The 24,254-nt window shown below is 35.0% G+C and overlaps 1 protein-coding gene across 4 annotated transcripts in view; it reads right to left on the reverse strand.

Moving 5' to 3' along the window:
• The window catches only part of GRIK2 (glutamate ionotropic receptor kainate type subunit 2), a 721,691-nt gene that overhangs the window by 20,799 nt on the left and 676,638 nt on the right, over positions 1-24,254 (reverse strand). For all 4 annotated transcript variants that reach the window (XM_065911321.1, XM_065911322.1, XM_065911323.1 and 1 more), the window contains exon 15: positions 20,702-20,927. In XM_065911321.1, coding sequence (XP_065767393.1) covers positions 20,702-20,927 — 226 coding nt within the window. The remainder of the gene's footprint in view (positions 1-20,701; positions 20,928-24,254) is intronic.

Consider the following 24,254-nt stretch of genomic DNA (forward strand, 5'->3'; position numbering starts at 1 on the left):
AATGATGGACACATCTTGATTTCTTGCTGGTTGGGCTTATCTCCAGCACTTATTGTAAATATGAAAATATCCTCTTGGTAGCACACCTCCCCACATATGCTTTCCAGTGTAAACATAATATGTAAATAGAAATCAGTTTGAATAAAGGCTGAAAAACTAATATACCTCAGTTTGAGTTTTTTAACAGGGTGAAACAATAGAGTTAATATAATCTATGACACTAAATCACTGCAATGATTTGCCATTCTATTATTGACTTATTTTAGAAACTAATAATTCATCAATAACGACATTATTTCTTTGGTGTGTTATTTGGTGATTCGTGGGAAGCATTTCTATCAAGTACCAATAAAGTCAAAAGTGGTTCGAAGCTTTTATCTAGTTGAAAAATTTCAAGGAGATATTGAGATCAATGAATAAAAGTATCTTTTATCTTCTTTTCAACATGAATAGCCATGCACTTGGCTCTAATGAAGTGAACAGCCATTAGACAGATAGATAGAGTCTAAGTTTTGCTCAAGTATGAACCTAGCCTCAATCCATAGGGTGTCAAGCCAAGAACTATGAGGCCGTTGAGTGGCAGCTGTGAGAAGCTGGGGTTATGTCCCATAAGGTTGCCTTCAAGTAGATGAGTACCTTTGCAACAGGGCTCTTAAGTTTGATTAGAAAACTGCTGAGGAAATTGTAAATATGTCTAATATAACATATGCTTTTGCATCTAAAATTCAATCCTCAAATGCTTAAGAGGGCAAACAGGTAACTTGTGAAGAAACAAGTTTGGCAAAAAGATCTGAAAAATTGTAACATCAAGTATGGAAACATAATTTTCAGTTCAAATTTTATTAAAAAGTCTGTGGGAATTTCAACACAGGGTTCCCAGATACTTAAACCTTTATTATATCCCAGGAAATATTTTGTCTAAAATTCTCTAGATTAAGATTTTGGCATATAAGTCACCTTTAAAAAAACCCAGCAATCCCACTCCTGGGCATACACACTGAGGAAACCAGAACCGAAAAGGACACGTGAATCCCAGTGTTCATTACAGCACTGTTTATAATAGCCAGGACATGGAAGCAACCTAGATGCCCATCAGCAGATGAATGGATAAGAAAGTTATGGTACATATACACATTGGAATATTACTCAGCCATTAAGAAGAATACATTTGAATCAGTTCTAATGAGATGGATGAAACTGGAGCCCATTATACAGAGTGAAGTAAGCCAGAAAGATAAAGAACATTACAGTATACTAACACATATATATGGAATTTAAAAAGATGGTAATGATAACCCTATATGCAAAACAGAAAAAGAGACATAGATGTACAGAACAGACTTTTGGACTCTGTGGGAGAAGGCAAGGGTGGGATGTTCTGAGAGAAGAGCATTGAAACAAGTATACTATCAAGGCTGAAACAGATCACCAGCCCAGGCTGGATGCATGAGACAAGTTCTCAGGGCTGGTGCACTGGGAAGACCCAGAGGGATGGGGTGGAGAGGGAGGTGGGAGCGGGGATCGGGATGGGGAACACATGTAAATCCATGGCTGATTCATGTCAATGTATGGCAAAAATCACTACAATATTGTAAAGTAATTAGCCTTCAACTAATAAAAATAAATGAAAAAAAAGAAAAAGAAAATGAAGGAACCATTGCACATGCAGCAACATGGCTGCTTCTCAAATATATTATGATGAATAAAAGAATTAGAAATTTAAAAATAAATAAATAAATAAAAATAAAAAGCACCATGTGAGATAAGGCAAATACCTCTTAAAGCTGAATTTAGCTCTCTGATTTTCACTATGCAATCTCTGGTTTTTATTTCATTTGTATTCCTGCTTACAATGAGACTTTCTTTGGTTGTTTAAACATATGCTCCATTCTGACAGTAAGGAACAATTATGTTTAAAAATGGTCTTTTTTCAAGTTGCTGAAGGATCCCATTTACCAGATAAAACTGTTTCTAGCTTACATGAAAGAAAAGGAGAGTGAGAAAGAAAGAAAGGGGAGGAGGAAGAAAGGAAGGAAGGAAAAAAGACATGTGATTACTACATAGTGAAGTCCCTTGATGAGGCATGGGGCTCAAAAGAGCACGCAAGAAGACATAAAGGCACTTTTGAGTGACAAACAGCAGCAATATATGTGTGTGCATAAATAAAACCTACAAACACACCTATTCAGAATTCCTCAATTAAAAAACAACAATAGTCTCCAAATGTCCCCAAAGGCTAAATTTTGATCAAAGGACTTTACATAAAATTCTAATTTCATGAACATTCCTCCTAACAAATAGACTTAAAGCTCCTTAGGAAAATAAACTGTGATTTGTTATAAACAATTAATATAAATCTCACCAAGTAGTTCTGAGCCAACTTGCCGGGTTTACTAAGGGAGTTGACTCCCTTCTCTCTTACCTTCTTCCCTCCTTCCTCCTCCTACCTTCCTGGTACCTTTCCTTCACTTTTTTTCATACCTCGTCTCTTTGCTTTCCTTCTCCTTCCTTCCCCCTCCCACTCCCTTTCCTTTTCTCTCCCTCCTCTCCCACCTCCCCTCCCCGCTTCCCTTCCTTTCAATCTTTTGATGTTTCTTATAGAATGGAATACACACGTAGTTAAACATTCTTGGTTCTAAAGTTTAAATCTGCTACACATAAATTATCAATTTGCTCATTTGATTGTTTGTTCATGCTCTTTACAAACATATCAATTTAAGTGTGTACCAAACATTTTCCTTATCTTATTCAGGAAATGTAATATAGAAAAGATAAAAGAAAGGGAGTTAGCTTTGCTTTTAACTCTTGAAGAGGCTTATTAACTGATATAAAGCTTTTCTTTTAAAGGTTGCACAGCAAATTTTCTAATACCTATCATGCTTTGGTGAAATATTTTAAAATCACAATATCCATATACCAGCGATCTCCCATCCATCCTGCCAAAAATGTCTTTACTTTCAAATTAGGCTTCTGCATGCTTTAATCAATTACCAAGGTAAGGGGAAAAAATTACTCTTTCTTTCTAAAAAAAATATCTTTCTAAAACTTATTATAATAATATTTCCTAAACTGGATTTTCCCCATACACTTCTTTTTTAGGAAGTGTACATCTGTGTTTCACTTTTAAAGAATACATCGCTCAAATAAGCTTGAAGAATACACCATAACAAATATATCTTTTGTGTAAATATACATTATACATTAGCAAAATAAAAGGCTGCTATCTCCCTAACGAAGGATAAAGTTTAAAAATGCCTTAAATGATTAAATTTGTTTTATTGAAGAATTTTTCCCTCCTATCTATTAATGTTCCCATCAATTATTTTGTTTTAATCTCAATTTGAAAAGCACTGCCTTCAATAACAGTAATTATTACTGTTACTACATCAACTCTCTCTGTCAAAAATGAGCTGTTTCTTGTTAGATTTTAGCTTTGAATTTACACATCACAGGACTACTGATCAAGTCACATATTTTTTGTCTGTTCTTTTTCATCTCTTCATAATCCTTCATGAAGCATCAGCTCACAAGAATCCACATCACAATACTTACTTTAGGACATGTTTTCATGGCTGGCTTTTAAATCTCTTTACAAAATACATTTGAGGGACAATAATTATGAGTTATTTAAATCTACCTATATCAAAACTGATGAAACCAATTCTGGGGGAAAATACACTGCCCTTATTTTTTCCTAAAAGTACCCAGATCTTTTAAATATTTTGTTAAATTTATAAGAGGCTGGCTAGGTGTTTCTGTTTCTTATAATAACAAATCCCCACTGTCCATTTCCTAAAGGACTTCAGTGTCCTTTGTTTTATATTTCATAGTTATTCAACTCATCATAATGATATTATGAGCTGTGTATTACAGAGAATTAGGTAACATCCTGGTATTTGTTCTCTGGGTCTGGGAAGATATTTGTGCGGAATAGACTACTCATGATTTTAGGTTTCCTCTAGCACAGCATGTCATTTCTCCAAGATACTGTGCACTTTCTAAAGTACAGTAACTTACACATCATATGGATATGTGACTATACTATATTCACTAAGTATATATAATTTCAATGATTTGACTCAAAGAGTTTCAATAATCCCTTAATTATTCCTCTTCTTTGAAGGTGATTAATCTGATAAATATTTCTAAGATACATACCCAAATACTTGAAGTGCTTTAAATAATGACTTAAAACATCAGGCTGCCTGTCAGTTATAGGTAATCAACCATCCATTATTCATCTTTTTTCATTCAGCATCTAGCACAGTACCTGTCACAAAGTAAGTATTTAGCAATGCTTTTTGAATGAAACATTGAATCAATTATAAAAATCCATTATGATATAGTCAAAATATGTTAAGGTATAACTTCTGATATTGACATCTCAGTTTTTTATTAAATTCAGTAGAACACATAGAGTTCATAAACATATGAGTTTCACAGTTTTAGTGTTGACCATCTAGGATAAGTTAGGATGATAAACAAGTTCATACATCTTTATGCCATCCTTACATTTATATCAGCTGTCAGAGGCGTCCCTTGTCAGTGCCTTAATAAGTAAAAGAATTGTTAGCACAAAAGATCTGAGGCTATCTGCTGGAACCATCAACTTTCATTCTTAAATTACAGTGCTGTTGGCAATGTCAGATTTTATGAAATTACTCCCTGCTTCCCATGCTGAAATGAGAGTTGGGTGCCCTAAATGCACAACGTATTTTGGGTGCTTTTAGACCTTTATCTCTTTTTACCATTATTTCCATGATAAAATCTTCCAATAATATTGGAACTAGACCACATTTTCTTAGAGCCTTTTTTCTCAGCAAAAGATGGGTTTTATTATCTCTGAGGACACTGCCTCTCTCATATTTGTTTTTAAGAAGTGTTAAATTTTATATTTACATTTCAGATTCAATTTTACATTGCTATTCTCCCGTTTTATGCTGTATTCAGTCAACAGTGCTGTTATACAATAACATAGCATCACTTTTCCTCTATAGAACTTGTCTCAGTTTGTAACTAAAAATAATTTCTGTAACTATTTGTTTAATGCTTATTTACAGTAACAGGCTATAAATTTCATAAAGACAGGGGTTATTTTTGCCAGGTAGAATACCTGGCACACTCATTTGTGCAAAAGTGTGTGCTTAGCTGCTTCAGTCATGTCTGAATCTTTGCAGTCCTATGGACCATAGCCCACCAGGCTCCTCTGTCCATGGGATTCTCCAGGCAAGAATACTGGAGTGGGTTGCTATGCCCTCCTCCAGGGTATATTCCAGATCCAGGGATTGAACCTGCATCTCTTGTGTCTCATACATTGGGATGTGGGTTCTTTACCATTAACACCACCTGGGAAGACCAAATATAATATTTACATGCATGAATAAAATATGAATCACTTAACAGCTGGTCATGCATACCTGCAACTTTACCTTCAGTTATTTCTTATGAACCTAAACTATATATCTTTATTCTATATGCAATAATTATAATACATTTATTTCAAATGAAGTATTTAGCAACTAAACACTCCATGGGACCCATGTCAGATTTCCTGTTAGATAAAAGCTAAACTAGTGTAAAGTTACAGTCATCACTCTGTATTTTCTTTGGAAGGTATTCTATCACAAAATCTCAATTTGATAGGTGTATAAAGAACTCACAAGTGATACTCATAAAAATTAAAGGAGATGAATCTCATCTTGAAAACAAATTATCAGCTCATAACGTTTAATCACAGAACAGTAAATGAGTGCTAAAGGTGATCATTTCTCCATGATAACTTGTGATGTTTCCACACTGGAAATCTATGAACATCATTTTCTTGCTTAAACATTTTTAGTGGTGCTCTAAAGCTATTGAACTAGTTTCCCTGGTGGCTTAGTGGTAAATAATCCACTTGTCAATGCAGAAGATGCAGATTCAATCCCTGGGTTGGGAAGATCCCCTGGAGAAGGAAATGGCAACCCACACCAGTAATATTGCCTGGGAAATCCCATGGACAGAAGAGCCTGGTGGGCTACAGACCTTGGCATGGCAAAAGAGATATGACCTAGTGACTAAAACAAAACAAGAAATCTATGGAATATAAGCTAAATTCCTAATGATGTCATAAAATCCCTTTCTTCAACATATCACAGACTTCTCAGACTGTATACTAACATGCCATTAATTCAAACTATGAAGTTCTATTTCTCTGGAGAGCCCTGTTTTCATGCTTTCTCCAATTTTCTGGTTGAACATCCTCACAACCAGAAAATCTGCTCCTCATCTTTCCCTAACTTTGTACACTTCTTGGCTGTCACAGAGATATGCAGAATCCTTCTTCTTTGGAGTCATAGCACATAGCAGATACCCTAGTACAACATTTGGTACGTGGTATTCTAATGCTTTGCTATGTATCTTTTCCTATTGAATAATGATGAGGGCTTCCATGATGGCTCAGATTGTAAAGAATTTGCCTGCCATGTGGGAGACCCAGGTTTAAGAGTCATGTATGAATCTTTTTTTTTACTATTAATTATTACATGCACAAACACAGGTGATAGATTCTAATCATTACATATAGATACACAGGTGCTAGGCATATAGGGATGAACAATGTAACATGAATCCTGCCCCGTTGAGTTTTTACTGTAACACAAAACACATATATTGAATAACCTTTGCAACTATGAGGATGACTATAATGAACACCATATTATAGAAACATATGATAGATGGAACTATGTTAGTCTGCTGACTTCATATGCAAAAAGGGTTGCATTACTTTGAAGATCGTAGGGACAACAACTCTTCTTTCTCTTTGGCTGCTTTTCACCTACTTTTCCTCTATTTCCTTTCTTTATGAATTCCTGGTTTAGAAAGGTATATATATGAAAAAGGCAAATAATAATGAGAGCACCCCCAAACTCACTTTATTTATTTTTCTAGATACAGAGAACTAAGTTCAAGATATTGGGTTCATGGTGAAATGGAGCCAAATATAAACGTTTCTGTCAATGTACAAATGTGTATATACCACCAAGGACCATCAAATATATATATAAATTTAAGATAAAATTTTTTAAAGTAATTAAGCTAAATACCTACATTCAAATTCTATATCTGGCTTAAATTGGATAGAGGTTGTTTTTTCTCTCTGTTGTAGATCTCAAAATTCTATAGAAAAGGATTCTACTTAAAGGAAGATTTGTAGAATCCTCAGGAGAATATATAAGTATCTAAGATCACAAAAGGAGATGAGTATACAAGGCACACAAATGTATCAATGCATGTGCATGCTGTCTCTCAGTCATGTTCAACTCTTTGTGATGCTGTGGACTGCCATCAACCAGGCTGTTCTGTCCATGGAATTTTCCAGGCAAGAACACTGGAGTGGGTTGCCATTTTCTACTCCAAAATGTATCAATGAAAACCTTCAAATTGTAGAGTAGATATTCTATCCAGTTGCCTTTTATTACTATTCTGAATGTTCTTTGACTTGTGTGAACAAAGAATAAGAAGGGCAAATGTTATTAGCACATAATGAAAAAGTAAACTATTATCACTTGTTCTGACCTATTTCATACATACTAGTTAAAAGTGACTGGTGAAGTAGATTTGTAGTCACATTGCTACATATTAAATCATGGAACTCTGACACGAAATATGAAAACAGGAATAATTTCATTCTAGAAACCTTGCCTTCCTAACAGTTTTTCATCTGCATGATAATCATTTGAGTAGCGGTAAGAGTGAAAATGTCAGGAATACTTTCCTCACTATGATGTTTTTGTTCCAAGTTCAATATTAAACTTTGATGAATGAATTATAATAGCTGGACAATTTTAAATAAAATCATGACCCTATTTAATCTTCAAGAAAAGGATTCTACTTTTCTTGAAGAACCCCAGAACTGGGAGAGAATAACTTTTTCAGGAGAGTAAAATACCTGTCATTTAGCAATGGGTCCCCAAGCTTTGTGGTACCAGGGACCTGTTTTGTGGAAGACATTGTTTCCATGGACTGGGGCATAGGGGATGGTTTTGGGATGACTCAAGCACATTATAATTATTGTGCACTTTATTCTATTATTATTACATCAGTTCCACTTCAGATCATCCTACATTAGCTCCTGGAGGTTGCAGACTCTAGCTCTAAGGGAGAGCTCAAGTCAGTTTTTCAATTTTGCCAACGTTTGGTTCTCACTAACCTCTACCACTCTGAATCCCTGCATTAAATAACAGACTACTAGTTTATGTTCAATATTGCATTCTCCCATTTGATGTTTAATTTGTTTTCCTATATAAATTTATATCTAAATTTTTAAAGTCTAACTCCTTAAGAAAAGGGATGATCTATATTTTTATTTTATGTTCAGAATTTTACAGATCCAAACTGGTTGAAGAGTGATAAAATTTCTTATAGATTGACAAAATTAGAAGGAAACAAACATATTTTCAGAGGTAATCCTCTCTGAACACAACCAGATTCTGTTTACTAAATATTCAGGAAATGTTAAGAAAAAAAAATTATGCTGCTCATTTAGATAATGTCCTATAATAGAAGATTTTTTTTTAATAGAATAGATGGACTTCCCTCATAGTTCAGTTAGTAAAGAATCTGCCTGCAATGCAGGAGGCCTGGGTTTGATTCCTGGGTTGGGAAGATCCTCTGCAGAAGGAAATGGCAATCCACTCCAGTATTCTTGCCTGGGAAATCCCATGGACAAAGGAGCCTGGCGAGCTACAGTCCATGGGGTCGCAAGAGTTGGACACGACTTAGTGAGTAAACCATAGAATAGACATTGATCACGTTCCTCTGAATGATGGTTACTTAACCTACTGTATACTGATTTGGTTTGGTTGATACTAAAACCCTGGCTAGGTTCCAAAGGGAATGATTTTTAACTGCTTAGGAATCACTTCAGTTTAGTCACTCAGTCATATCCAACTGTTTGCGACCCCATGGACCACAGCATGTCAGGCCTACCTGTCCATTACCAACTCCTGGAGTTTACTCAAACTCATGTCCATTGAATCGGTGATGCCATCCAACCATCTCATCCTCTGTTGTCCCCTTCTCCTCCTGACTTCAATCTTTCCCAGCATCAGGGTCTTTTCAAATGAGTCAGTTCATCACATCAGGTGGCCAAAGTATTGGAGTTTCAGCTTCAGCATCAGTCCTTCCAATGAATATTCAGGACTGATTTCCTTTAGGCTGGACTGGTTGGATCTCCTTGCTATCCACGGGACTCTCAAGAGTCTTCTCCAACACCACAGTTCAAAAGCACCAATTCTTTGCCGCTCAGCGTTCTTCACAGTCCAACTCTCACATCCATACATGACCACTGGAAAAACCATAGTCTTGACTAGACAGACCTTGGTTGGCAAAGTAATGTCTTTGCTTTTTAATATGCTGTCTAGGTTGGTCATAACTTTTCTTCCAAGGAGCAAGCATCTTTTAATTTCATGGCTGCAGTAACCATTTACACTGATATTAAGCTCCCAAAATAAAGTCTGTCACTGTTTCCATTGTTTCCCCATCTATTTGCCATGAAGTGATGAATCAGATGTCATGATCTTAGTTTTCTGAATGTTGAATATTAAGCTAATTTTTTCACTCTCCTCTTTCACTTTCATCAAGAGGCTCTTTAGTTGCTCTTCATTTTAAGCCATAAGCATTATGTCATCTGCATATCTGAGATTATTGATATTTCTCCCAGCAGTCTTGATTCCAGCTTGTGATTCATCAAGCCCAGCTTTTCTCATGATGTACTCTGCATGTAAGTTAAATAAGCAGGGTGACAATATACAGCCTTGATGTACTCCTTTTCCTATTTGGAACCAGTCTGTTGTTCCATGTCCAGTTCTAAATGTTGCTTTCTGACCTGCATACAGATTTCAGAAGAGGCAGGTCAGATGTGGTCTGCTATTCCCACATCTTTAAGAATTTTCCAGAGTTTGTTGTGATCCACACAATCAAAGGCTTTGGCATAGTCAATAAAGCAGAAATAGATTTTTTTTGGGGGGGGGAACTCTCTTGCTTTTTCAATGAACCAATGGATGTTGGCAATTTGATCTCTGGGTCCTCTGCCTTTTCTACATTCACCTTGACCATCAGGAAGTTCGCTATTCACATACTGTTGAAGCCTGGCTTGGAGAATTTTGAGCATGACTTTACTAGCGTGTGAGATAAGTGCAATTGTGTGGTAATTTGAGCAACCTTTGGCATTGCCTTTCTTTGGGATTGGATTGAAAACTGTCCTTTTCCAGTCCTGTGGCCACTGCTGAGTGTTCCAAATTTGCTGGCATATTGAGTGCAGCACTTTCACAACATCATCTTTTAGGATTTGAAACAGCTCAACTGAAATTCCATCACCCCTACTAGCTTTGCTCATAGTGATGCTACCTAAGGCCCACTTGACTTCACATTCCAGGATTCTGGCTCTAGGTGAGTGATCACACCATCATGGTTATCTGGGTCATGAAGATCTTTTTAATATAGTTCCTCAGTGTATTCTTGCCACCTCTTCTTACTATCTTCTGCTTCCGTTAGGTCCATACCATTTCTGTCCTTTATCGAACCCATCTTTGCATGAAATGTTCCCTTGGTATCTCTAATTTTCTTGAAGAGATCTCTAGTCTTTCCCTTTCTATTGTTTTCCTTCTATTTCTTTGCATTGATCGTTGAGGAAGGCTTTCTTATCTCTCTGTGCTATTCTTTGGAACTCTGCATTCAAATGGATATATCTTTCCTTTTTCAACAACACAAGAGAAGACTATACATGGACATCACCAGATGGTCAATACCAAAATCAGATTGATTATATTCTTAGCAGCCAATGATGGAGAAGCTCTATACAGTCAGCAAAAACAAGACCAGGAGTTGACTGTGGCTAAGATCATGAACTCCTTATTGCAAATTCAGACTTAAATTGAAGAAAGTAAGGAAAACCAGTAGACCATTCAGGTTATGACCTAAATCAAACTCCTTATGATTATACAGTATAAGTGAGAAATAGATTCAAGGGATTAATCTGATAGATAGAGTATCTGAAGAATTATGGACAGAGGTTCGTGACCTTGTACAGGAGGCAGGGATCAAGACCATCCCTAAGAAAAAGAAATGCATAAAGGCAAAATGGTTGTCTGAGGAGGCCCTACATTTGTTTAGGAATAGACCATACTAACAATCCATGTTACCTGCAATACATTCAATATATTCTAAAATATAAAGAATAGAGAGCAAAAAGTGTAAGGTACAAATAACTTAAAAACCACAAATACAAAAAAAAAAAAAAAAAACCACAAATACATAATTTTACTTATCATAAAACATTTCTTCAGGACAGTTTTTAGAATTATTTGTCATGCCTATGTTCTAGTCCAAATACTCTAAATTTAATATATTTAATCCTAATCCAATAATTTAAACATGATTCTATCCATGTTGAGTCTCAGAAAGGCTTAGTAACTTCACCTATGACTCCTGGGACACTTAGGTGGAACTAAGATTTGTATATAAGTCACCTGTCTACAATGGCCACATATTACAGAAAATACAGTAGGGCAACGCATGCAAGGCACTCATCTTTGGAATTTAGTGCTTATACATTTTACTTCTGTGCTTTGACCTTTTTTTCCCCTAATACCAGTGATTCATTGATCTTACTTAGTCATGCTAACTGAAAGATAACATCTGGCAGAGTCAATCAGGCTAACTAATCTATAATGTAATTTGAATCCACTGCCTTAGAGTAATCTCCACAAGGCACCAACAAAATAAATTCATCATGGTCTAATGTATGCATATAAAATCTATTGGGACAAACTCTATTTTCATGAGAATTATCCATGTATTTATTGCTTAGGTACCATGTGGTCAACATATACAATATTAATGAAGGCTGCTCACATTGGTACTCACAATTCATCAAATTCCCTCTGGAAATTTCCTAGATTCTAGCTTTCAGAGTCTGTTGATGATGTCTGTGAAGTACGCATAGCTTACTGAGACTCAACTGTTTTCAGTGACATGAAATCTAGACTTTAGCAAATATGCCAGGAAAATACAGGTGTATTTTGGCTTTGTTTGTTTGTTTGTTTGTTTAATTTAGGCTCTGAAAATTATTAGATCTCGATTGAGACTTGCAAAATCACTTCACCAACATTAAAATTATGCTGCTTGTGCAATGAAAAAATAGAATGCATTTTAATGGAAGGTTTGACCTGCAGAAAGATGAATAATTTGCATCAATTTTTGTGCATTATGTTCAACAAATGAAGACAAATGTATTCATTCATTTTAGTAAAGCTGAAGAACTAAAGACCAGCGATTTTATGCATCTATAATGATGAATATTACAGTACTTATTATATGATGAATTGGGAATTCTAGAATTGGATGGTGAGCAAAACAGGGGAAAAACATGCTTCTCATACTGATTTCTATTTTTATAAACACGGGCATCTGCCTTAAACAAACAGCATGCCTCTTTTTAGTACTGATCCCAATCTCTCACTTTGTCAAATAACAAGAAATAAAGAAGCAGTGAAATCTCATGCATTTAACATTAGAAAATACAAGAAAGAAATTTCACATGTTCACATGTCAAAGTGATATCCTTCTACCATAAAGAGTCCATGATACAACCGATTGCAGCTTTAGGCTGATTATGTGGAAGGACATTATAATGAGATAAAAGCAACCTAAGAATTATTAATAGGGCTATAGCTATTTTATATTTGTTAATATAAAATATGTTAGAAAATAGTTTATAAAGGTAATATTAAATTCCAATTGTGAAGTAAGAATGTATCTTATTTATTATTGCATATAAAAGAAAGAAGTATATAATAGAAATAAGATGCAAATAATCTTGTGTACATATAATAGAAATAAAATGTAGATACATTTACATAGAAAGTTTAATAGAAATATAATGTGTATAACAATTTTGTGTCTGATAAAATTGTCTTTAAATTTAACCTTAGTATTAAAGACATATATAAAAAATAAAAAACATTTATAAAGACAGTATCTTTGCATTCATCTTTACTTTGTCTCTACATTGCCTATTATGTTCTTCCCATATTTCAGTAGTTTTCTATGATATGAGTAATTTAGTGTGGATTTAGTTCACAGAAATAATTATACATTGACTATTTAAACTTACTATTGATGTAACACCACAAGTAAAGTGGGGATACATAAGATTATAGATAATTTTAGCATTGTGGATGATAGGCACATAAACAGTATTTCCTGCATCCCCTTTTCAGTTGATTTGTATTTCCCATATGTTATTTACTGGTGGAGGCACCAATAAACGAATGAAGTGTACCACTAGCTTACTGTTAAAGATAGATGCAGTTTTAATGGGACCCTACAGACACTTTACAATATTTCTACCAAACTGAACAAAGCAAAGCAAAATAACACCAACGGGCTCTAATGGATTTCTCTAGATTGCTGCTTTCCTACTAGCTCACAACTGCTGAGTCTGCCTGGTCCTCAAAGTGCGCTATGCACTCAAAATTCCAAAGACAGAAGCCAAGAAGGCTTTTAGTATGGGTGGTCAGAAGGGAGGCAAGGCAGCTAAAAATGCCATTAAGTAGAAATGCTCCCATTCAACAAAATAGATTATAACCTGTGCTGAATTAACAAGCAAGACTGTCACCTCTCACACACAGTATTCCTTAATGAAAACTGTTGTGATTTGTTTCTTGCTTACCCCCCATCCAGTTTTTGTTTTTTTAATTTGGATGGATGAAAAGGAATTTCAGTTAAATTATTATAAGAACACCAAAACTTCAAAAATCTACCATACCATAAATATCACATTAAAATAACACCACTGCATTCTGGAAAACTATGAGAGGGATTTAATGTCACCACGAGCTTAATTAAGCCAGCTTATGCTTATTTAGCATTTACCTTCGAATCATTGTTGATTGCTCCACTAAGGTATTTTGTGTAAACAGAGCTTCCCTAATTAAATAGCTTCTATCTCAGTCATTCAGTGAGCCCACGACAGGCTCTGGGCAGTAATCATCACACTCAGAGTGATGAATGGTCACAGCAGGACCCTAGATGAATCACAGGAAGCCTAGCAGGCTCAAAGGACACATGGGCTTTAGGGGGAAGAAACGGAAAATATGCATGAGTTTTGAAATACTTCTCAATACTCAGCCCAGAAGAGACATAGTATTTCTGTTTAACCTCCTGCACCTAACCACACATGCTTCTACGACAGTAATTAAAAATCCAAGTAATGGTAAAAGCGAGGCAAAGGGAGTTCTTCTTGATCACATCTACAATATTAATAAATATAGAACTTTCATTTCAGTTTATGACTCCTGCAGCAATAAACTCAAAATCCTGAGGAATGTCTGATATCAATCTAAATTTCCAGAAACAGTCTGCATTGCATTGCTTTGAATAGAGTCATCTCCTTAACTTTTGCTGGGAAAAGAAATTCAAATAACCTTTTATTTTTCACACCTAGAAACATTATTTTTTAAAATTTATTCTTTATAATTAAATAAAATTTTAAAATTAAGTAAATACAAGTTATCAAAAAATCATCACTATTCTTGAACAAGATTATATAAAAGGGAAATGTAATTAATGAGTTGAGATATTCAGGTTATGATGTTGGTTGAAAGTTTATGGTATGTCAGAATCTCATTCAAGTACTAGAGTTGCATGTCATTTCATTTATTAATGACTTAAGTAATAATTCATGGAGTTATATTTTTGGCAGAGCTATGACATAAAAAATCATAAATTACTGCCTGAATTTTTTTTTTCCTCAGAAGCATTTGAGGGGTTAAGGTGAAATGCCTCTTTCTAGATTATATACTTTGATGAATTTATATGAGTTAATAAGACTCATAATGTATTGGAGACTCAAAATCATTTAATTTTGTGCTATGCGTGAATGAATAAAATGAAACTTACTAAGTTATGAATTCAATATTATCAAGTCAAACAGAAGAAAACAAGTTATCTGAACAAGAGAAACAAAAGGCATATTGTAATACCTGCAGGTGACTGATTTGAATATTTATTCCCTTAAATGTATTTATATTATTCAGAATTAGGCTAAAAATAAAGTGTATGTTAAATGTTTTAAATAACTTTTGTAATAAAGAGACATTTTAATAAATTTAAATTCAATATTATTTGACAGTGAAAATAAAAATATGGTGAAATGTTCTTCCTAGTCTATAATTTTGCTATTTCAAAGTATTATAAATATTTTGCATTTGTATTAATATATACTGATAGTTTTATATTAAAATTCCAAGGATGTCCCTATAAAATAAATTTATCATATGCTAGCTTCTATTTTTAAAAAAATCATTCTATTTAAAACACTAATATATTACATTATTACCCCACACTAACTACATACTACAAAAATGATTCCACATAGATATATAATCCAACTTGATTTCTACAAGTTTCTTGTGCAAGTGACCTTGCAAATATCAGTGACTATTTTTTTGCAACAACTAAGATTTCTCAGAAGGGCAAAAGTTGATCTGATCAGCTGAGTTGAATAGATAAAAGAAAAAAAAAAAAAGCTACATCCTAAGGCTTATAGCATAATTTGTTTTGTTCTCTCATCTTATCTATAAGGCTAGAATGATAAGAAATAGAAATTCCAAATGTTGTGTATTTTTCTTAATTTAAAAAGCTACATTAAAGTAAAGTATATATATATTATTATTTTAAAGTATTTTATGTTTTCCTTATAAGTCAATATCTTACAGTAAATGCTGTCAAGGGTAGGAATAAAAAAGTTGCTCTTTGTATAGTTCCCATAAACTATAACAGGGAGTTTCCCTAGAACATATTCAACTATTATTTTTCCTTTTTAAAATAGCTTTCACATCTGAAATATCCCAGTGAGTTCTTGAGAATTATATACTATTTTGATTAATTGGGCTTCCCTTGTGGCTCATGAGAAACACTGGGCTGGAAGAAGCACAAGCTGGAATCAAGATTGCCAGGAGAAATATCAATAACCTCAGATATGCAGATGACACCACCCTTATGGCAGAAAATGAAGAACTAAAGAGCCTCTTGATGAAAGTGAAAGAGTAGAGTGAAAAAGTTGGCTTAAAGCTCAACATTCAGAAAACTAAGATCATGGCATCTGGTCCCATCACTTTATGGCAAATAGATGTGGAAACAGTGGAAATAGTGTCAGACTTTTATTGTTTTGGATTCCAAAATCACTGCAGATGGTTATTGCAGCCATGAAATTAAAAGACACTTACTCACTCCTTGGAAGGAAAGTTATGACCAACCTAGATAGCATATTAAAAAGCAGAGACATTACTTTGCCAACAAAGGTCCATCTAGTCAAGGCTATGGTTTTTCCAGTGGCCATGTATGGATGAGAGAGTTGGACTGTGAAGAAAGCTGAGCACCAAAAAATTGATGCTTTTGAACTGTGGTGTTGGAGAAGACTCTTGAGAGCCCCTTGGACTGCAAGGAGATCAAACCAGTCCATCCTGAAGATCAGTTCTGGGTGTTCACTGGAGGGACTGATGCTGAAGCTGAAACTCCAATACTTTGGCCACCTCATGTGAAGAGTTGACTCATTGGAAAAGACCCTGATGCTGGGAAGGATTGGGGGTAGGAGGAGAAGGGGACAACAGAGGATGAGATGGCTGGATGGCATCATCAACTTGATGGACATGAGTTTGGGTAAACTCCGGGAGTTGGTGATGGACAGGGAGGCCTGGCGTGCTGCAATTCATGGGGTCGCAAAATGTCAGACACAACTGAGCGACTGAACTGAACTGAACTGTGGCTCAGCTGGTAAAGAATCCACCTGCAATGTGGGAGACCTCGGTTCGATCCCTGTGTTGGGAAGATCCCCTGGAGAAGGGAAAGACTACCCACTCCAGTATTCTGGTCTGAAGAATTCCATGGACCGTCTATGGGGTTGCAAAGAGTCAGGGGTTGCAGAGTCAGACAAGACTGAGTAACTTTCACTCACTTTGATTGATTTGTCGCAAGCATTTCCTCAAAGCAAAACAATATGATAGAGACAGTCTTGGTACACTGATACATTGTATTTACAAGCAAGTAAACAAAAAAACTCTCGAGCTTAAGGTTTTACCTTAAATATAAGTCAAATGTCTTTATTCTAAAATTTTGAAATTATGAGTGTTATTATGTAACTAACATTCATGAAAAATATCTGTGCTATACTCCAAAGAGAAGCAAGTTAACAGGATGGCCTCCAACAGTTAGAGTTACCCGAGGCACCTGTATGGTGATGAGGACAGGAACCAAAATGAGACGCCCCAGGCCCCATACAAAGAGGGCCTCCCCAGTGGCTCAGCCTTAAAAGACTCTGCCTGCAGTGCAGGAGGTGTGGCTGAATTCCTGGGTTGGGAAGATCCCCTGGAAGAGGGCATGGCAACCCACTCCAGTATTCCTGCCTGGAAAATTCCATGGACAGAGGAGCCTAGTGAGCTACAGTCCATAGGGTCACAAACAGTTGGACCCGACAGAGGGGATTTAGCATGCATACTCCAAAATCCTTATATATCCTCCCAAAATCTTATTTAATTCTCACTACCATGAAATACTCTTGTTCAATGAGGTCATCACATTGAATAATGTAAGATGCTACACTGATCATTAGCTCCAAAAATTATTTGTTTTCTCTGTTTATAAATCTTGCTGCACCATCATATTTTTAGATGCTCAACAAATAATTGAAAGTCCATGGAGTGCAGGCACTAATCTTGTATGGGCTTACAACAACTAAAAGGCCAAAATCTCTGTCCTCCTCCACATAATGTAAATCAAAGAGGAAGGTATGGATATACAGGAATCTCACTCCTTTCAGAAACAAAATGAATTTATTTTCTTCAGTTCTTTCCAAATGAAACTGTGAAGCAATAGGAACCTATCAATCACTGCTTCCATTCTTCATACGTGTTTAAGGAGTCTGATTTTTAAAATTTGTTCTAAGATATCAGCAAACCATATTGCTTCACATAATAGTTTCCTGCCCACTTTAAATCAAACTCTAGGAATCTGTCAAGCATATTATCTGAAACACCATATTTAGCATTAAATAGACCTTAGGTTTCCCTAGTCTAACTCTCTAATTTTACTAATTAAAAAAGAGAAATTTAGAAAATATAAATTTCATGTCACTTGTCCAAGATTACAATAAATGATAAGACTTATTTTAGTCTCTTTTCTAACATATGCTAAAGAACTGCCAGAGATCCTTGCAAGAGACTTGGGTTCAATCCCTGGGTCTGGAAGATCCCCTAGAGGAGGGAATGGCTACCTGCTCCAGTATTCTTACCTGGAGAATCCCATGGACAAAGGAGCGGAAGGCTATACTCGATGGTATGGCCAGGAGTCAGACATGACTGAGTGACTAATATTTTCACTTTCACTAAGTTTGAAAATTTATCAAAGTTGCTCATCATAAACTTCAAATAAATGGTACATGAATGCATGAAACTGTTGAATTCTTTAGGGAATTCTTACAGAGGGAAAGAACCATAAGGGATCTAACTAGGGAGCATGCTAGAATTTGAACACATGATCAACACAAAACTATCATCATAAACTCAATCCTTATTGTGAATATAAGTTAAAACATTTTGAAAAGACATGTTCCTTAAGCTTATCATAATTAGGATAGCTCAATCATCTTTATATGTTAGAATTAATTATATATAGTTTGGCACAATAATGGCAAAGCTTTGGATAGTCTGTTCCCAGTGTGAACAGTAAAGGAGGTTCATTTTGTGCAGAGAATTTTAAAACAACAATAGCAACAACTATCACCACACACTGGCAAGTCAAAACATGTCAAAAATAAAACATTCCTCCCTGTAAAATATCTTTTGTTCATCCAAGTTCTAAACATTTAGTATTGAGTTTTAACAACCCAACTCTTACTGAACTTTGAATTAGCAAATATTTATTTTTTATTCTTTAATAAACATTGCACTCCACTTGGAAACTAAATTGGAGAACCCTCGTTATACAGCTTAAAAGTGAAAGTGAGTCACTCAATCCTGTCCAACTCTTTGTGACCCCATGGGCTATACTGTCCATGGAATTCTCCAGGCCGGAATACTGGAGTGAGTGGACTTCCCTTCTCCAGGGGATCTTTCCAACTCAGAGATCAAACCCAGGTCTCCCACATGCAGGCAGATTCTTTCTAGTTTTGTTTTGTTTTGCTTTCTTCATTTCAACAGTGACTGTGGAATCATTGTTTTTAGTCTACCATATAAATGCTGGAATATGCAATGCTACAGGAGTGAATATTTCAAAATTCTCTCTGAGCCTGTTCAAACTATTTTCAGCTATAATGAATTTGAATAAACTTTACCAAATATGAAAGAGTTTGAATTTTTTGAAGTTATTATGGTGGAAAATTTTTGAACTTCCTAGACTTTTGAAAGTTGTTAGAAATGATCCCAAAGAAACAAAGACATGGATAGTGTTGCAATTTCTGAATTTATCATGAAATGGGATTTTTTATGAATCTGTGCCTCACTTTCTAATTGTAGTATAATGTTTGTTGATTTGAAAGAAACTTTTCAAAATTAAAAGCGATAAAATTATGAATGAGGATACATTGAGAAATATGGCTATGCCATTTTTAAATACAATTACATGAAAATCAATTTTGACCCAGTTGTTGAAAAATTTGTAGAAGTTTCAAAACTATTATAGTGTCATTATTCACTATTGTTTTTCAAGCACTCAGTCTCTGGTATTTTGTTTCAGCAGCTCAAGTGGACTAGCATATGCACATTCTTTTTCTCACTACTTCTGTTGTGGTGTCTCCTTAATTGTGACTCTGACTCCTGTGCCTCCTTATATGGACTCTTTCAATTACATTGGACCCACGTGGTTAATCCAGGGAAATTTCCCCATTTTAAGACCCTTAACTTAATCACATCTGCAATGTCCTTTTTAGCAATAAAGGTAACATATTCACATGTTTGGGAGATTAAACCAGGGACATTTGGGGGGAGCCACTTTTATGCCCACAGCATCTATGAATACATATTCATATATTATACACAAATATTAAGCTCAATAAATGTAAATTTTCATTGTCTTTTCTGGCAATTATTATTATTTCATTCCATGATTATTACTGAAACTAATTTTGTCATATAGAAGGAAGAATGTTAAATACAATCAATCCTAGTGTAAATTATTCTAGGTATTTTACTGGTAAATCGTCTGCTAGTCCTCTTAAATAAAATAAATACTTCTCCTAAATAAAATGATTATTCAAAGTAACCATTTGCAGGTCATTCTTCTAGTCAGCAAAATCAAGTACTATATTCATACACCACCACTCTGAAAAAATTAAGTTCGAAAAACTTTATTTTATTCATCAAACTTTTTTTATGTGTAAGATTAAAGAGAAGGTCCTCAAGGGGGGGTGTTGTGGATTTTTTCAACTCTGATGTAGTAAAAATGTCTACTGACCATTTTAGTAGAAATCATGCTTTCTTTTGTTACTTATTCCTTTAGAAGCAGATGTCCAACTATTTTCCTGTTTTTATATAGTCACAGAATATGGTAAGATACATTTGTTTGAAGCAAAATTCCTAATGGCATATGGAGGCACTGTTTTTCCTCCCTTCTCACAGCAACTAGGATTAATGAGCAAAGAAGAAGTGGCTGACAGGAAACCTACCCATGGGGGTGCCAACGCCATAACCTTTGGAGTCTATGAGGCCGCCAATCTGGGTAAGGTTACAGTTCCGCTGGGTGACAAACTCGATGGTGGTTGACTCCATTAGGAAAGCATAATCAGAGGTGAGGACTCTCTGGATTCCTTCTTCATTACTTTTGACGAGCACAGACTGCCTCCTGCTGCTCATAAAGGCCCACATTTTGTCATATGTGGAGATTTTTGATTTCTGGGGAAAAACAGGATACATAAGAAAGATATTCCTTAGTTTCCAGGTGAACCTACAATATTTTGATGAAATTGACCATGTTTACTTTGCTCATAATACTGCATCATTGTATTATTAGTAACAGTGATACTAAACAACAACAACAACAAATCAATATCTGTGAAGAAACATTTCTCAGAGCATTTCTTCATCGTATTTCCAGGCATGGAGCAGATTTATTTAGCAAATATATAAAAAATGCCCTAAGATTCAAAAGTTCACAACTAGTAAATCACAGGAGGCAATAAAAAAGAATGAAACAGACTAGTAAGGAGGGATTTTTGTGTTTGTAACTTACATGAGTATCTCATGTGTACAATTTTATCTTTCAACATTACTATAACATCATATTTGGAAAATGCAGACACTGGACACCGATCGACACTATAAAAGTGTAAGAGATATTTTTTTCCCCTGAATTCAGTTGTTGACTATAAGACAGATATTACATTATCCCCCAAGGACACATACAAATGTAAGTTGAAGAGACGAGAGGAATTTGTTACAAATAAGGATATTACAAGTAAGATGACCACATTTCTGCTGAGACACAATCTGGACACCATAGAACTTCTTTTAACCTGCCTCAGGACAACAGGAAATCAATCATCCAGGTCTTACTAACTAAGGATTCCTGGACCAAGAAAATAGAAGAGTTTTTATATCCAGCTGGAAATTCTCAGTAGGGCTTCAGTACGACTTATTGCTAAAGGAAAGGAATGGGTTTTGTTCAGGAGGCACTGGTAAAACATAAACAGGGAAAAGGTTAGCATCTGCTCACGGAAAGCTCATTTGCGAAACCCTTCCCTTAGTTTCATTCTTATACCAACACAAAACATAATATTCCAGTTATAAACACAAGGAGGATTTTCACCTCACTGGTTGTTCTGCCATAAAACATTGAAACTATTTTCCAATAAATAGGTACACAGTCTTTTGCAGTTTAAGCATGTATTTAGTCCTACATGTACCAGGACATAAATATGATATTATTCCTTCCACTAAAAGTTAGTACAGAATAATATTTTGAAAAATTATGGCACTATTTCAATGATAAAATGGGAAGAAAAAAAGATAATTTGGAGGTGGGGAAATACCTAATGGTGTTTAGGTAGTATATTAGGAAATACCTAATATGTGCTTTATAAAAACAAGCATAGCTTTAGAGCTAAGAAGCAATAAAAATGTAAACCTTTGCTCTCCAATGAACGTTAAAACATGCTGAAAGGCCAGTCCTTGCAAGAAGGCAGCTAGAGCACCCAGAATGAGATGGGCATGATAACAAATTTGGGCAGCTATGGTGGAATGTCAGTTGTTTTTCAGGAAAATAGCCAAATGTTTGGAGTAGAAATGGAAAATGAAAGGAATAGTTAAAACTATGGTGATATTCTTACTGGAATAATTATGACCAATAATGAGATTTTGCAAAGATACATCTCGCTATCCAAATTAGGAACATAATGAGGCTAGCTATAACAAGTTCATTTCCTTTCAAAGGTAAAAAAATGTTTTCTCCTAATGTTTTGGATTAAGTGAGGTCAAAATACAAAATAAAATCAAAATCAGAGCTCACCTTCAGATTAAAGAGATTTTATGTAAAAAAATAAAATTGGACATAGTTTTTGATTTAGTGAATCTGTGACTGATAATAAACACAATCCCATGAATGTAATACTAAAAATTCATATAATCAAAACTGCATGTTCACTACTTGACAATTTAAAATGTAACATCTTTGTTGTTTAGTCAATAAGTTGTGTCAGACTCCTTTGCAACCCCATGGACCTGCCAGGCTAGAGTGTATACATATATACATTCTTTTTTAGATTCTTTTTCCATACAGGCCATGACAGAGTATTGAGTTCCCCGTGCTATACAACAGGTCTTTATTAATAACTTCCTATATTACTTTTTTACTTAAATATCTCTTAATATACTTCTGGTTTTCTTGAATCTATTATCTATGATTTTTGTACAGCTTCAATCATCTTTTCTGTCTACAGAAAATAAACCTATTTCTACTATTCTTATATGAGATAATAGGTTTTGATAGAAAAGTTACCCAAATTGCTTTGTTTCTTATAATAGACATCCAAATATTTCAGTTTAGAAATATTGACTATCTGCTGCTCACTCACATTTTATATGGCTTGCTTGCTAGTTTGTCTCTCATTCTTTGACTACAATTTCCAACTGAGCACAGTCATCTATCAGTTAATGGCTATAAAACACAACACTGTGTAGCCAGATATGGGAGATAAGATTAAAGTCTTTGTAGATTGCATGTATGTGTGTGTGTGGTACGCGATGCCTTTAAATTCAAACTATTTCTATAGAAAGTTAAAATACAAAACTAGTCTTTAGGGTCACCAGGAGATTTTATTACGTATCATTTTCAGTAGCTAAGGTAGTATAGTCATCACTAGTTTAAAAACAAAAGGCTTGAACAACATGAATTTTACTGAAACACTTGAATTTAAAACAGCTAAGATAGCCATGATGAAAGTATCTGAACAAAACACTTATGCTGAATATGAAGCTAACCATGTACTTTTCTCTATAAACATGGCCATACATGAATAATTGATTACCTATACTTAACTAATGTACAGATAAATTCTGAATAATGTAGGTCTGAGTCAGAATGATCACTAATTCTTTATCTCTTGTTAAAAATATATGTTCTGATGCAAGCTACTTAATCTCTTTTTATTTTTTTATTTTTTTTTTAAATATTATTTTATTAGTTGGAAGCCAATCACTTCACAACATTTCAGTGGGTTTTGTCATACATTGACATGAATCAGCCATATAGTTACACGTATTCCCCATCCCGATCCCCCCCTCCCACCTCCCTCTCCACCCGACTCCTCAGGGTCCTCCCAGTGCACCAGGCCCGAGCACTTGACTCATGCATCCCACCTGGTGGTCTGTTTCACCATAGATAATATACATGCTGTTCTTTCAAAACATCCCACCCTCACGTTCTCCCCCAGAGTTCAAAAGTCTGTTCTGTACTTCTGTGTATACTCGAGGAGATAATAGCTGAAAACTTCCCTAAAATGGGGAAGGAAATAGCCACCCAAGTCCAAGAAACCCAGAGAGTCCCAAACAGGATAAACCCAAGGCGAAACACCCCAAGACACATATTAATCAAATTAACAAAGATCAAACACAAAGAACAAATACTAAAAGCAGCAAGGGAGAAACAACAAATAACACACAAAGGGATTCCTATAAGGATAACAGCTGATCTATCAATAGAAACCCTCCAGGCCAGAAGGGAAT

The sequence above is a fragment of the Muntiacus reevesi genome, chromosome 19 (genome assembly GCF_963930625.1).
Source record: "Muntiacus reevesi chromosome 19, mMunRee1.1, whole genome shotgun sequence".
Taxonomy (NCBI): Eukaryota; Metazoa; Chordata; class Mammalia; order Artiodactyla; family Cervidae; genus Muntiacus; species Muntiacus reevesi.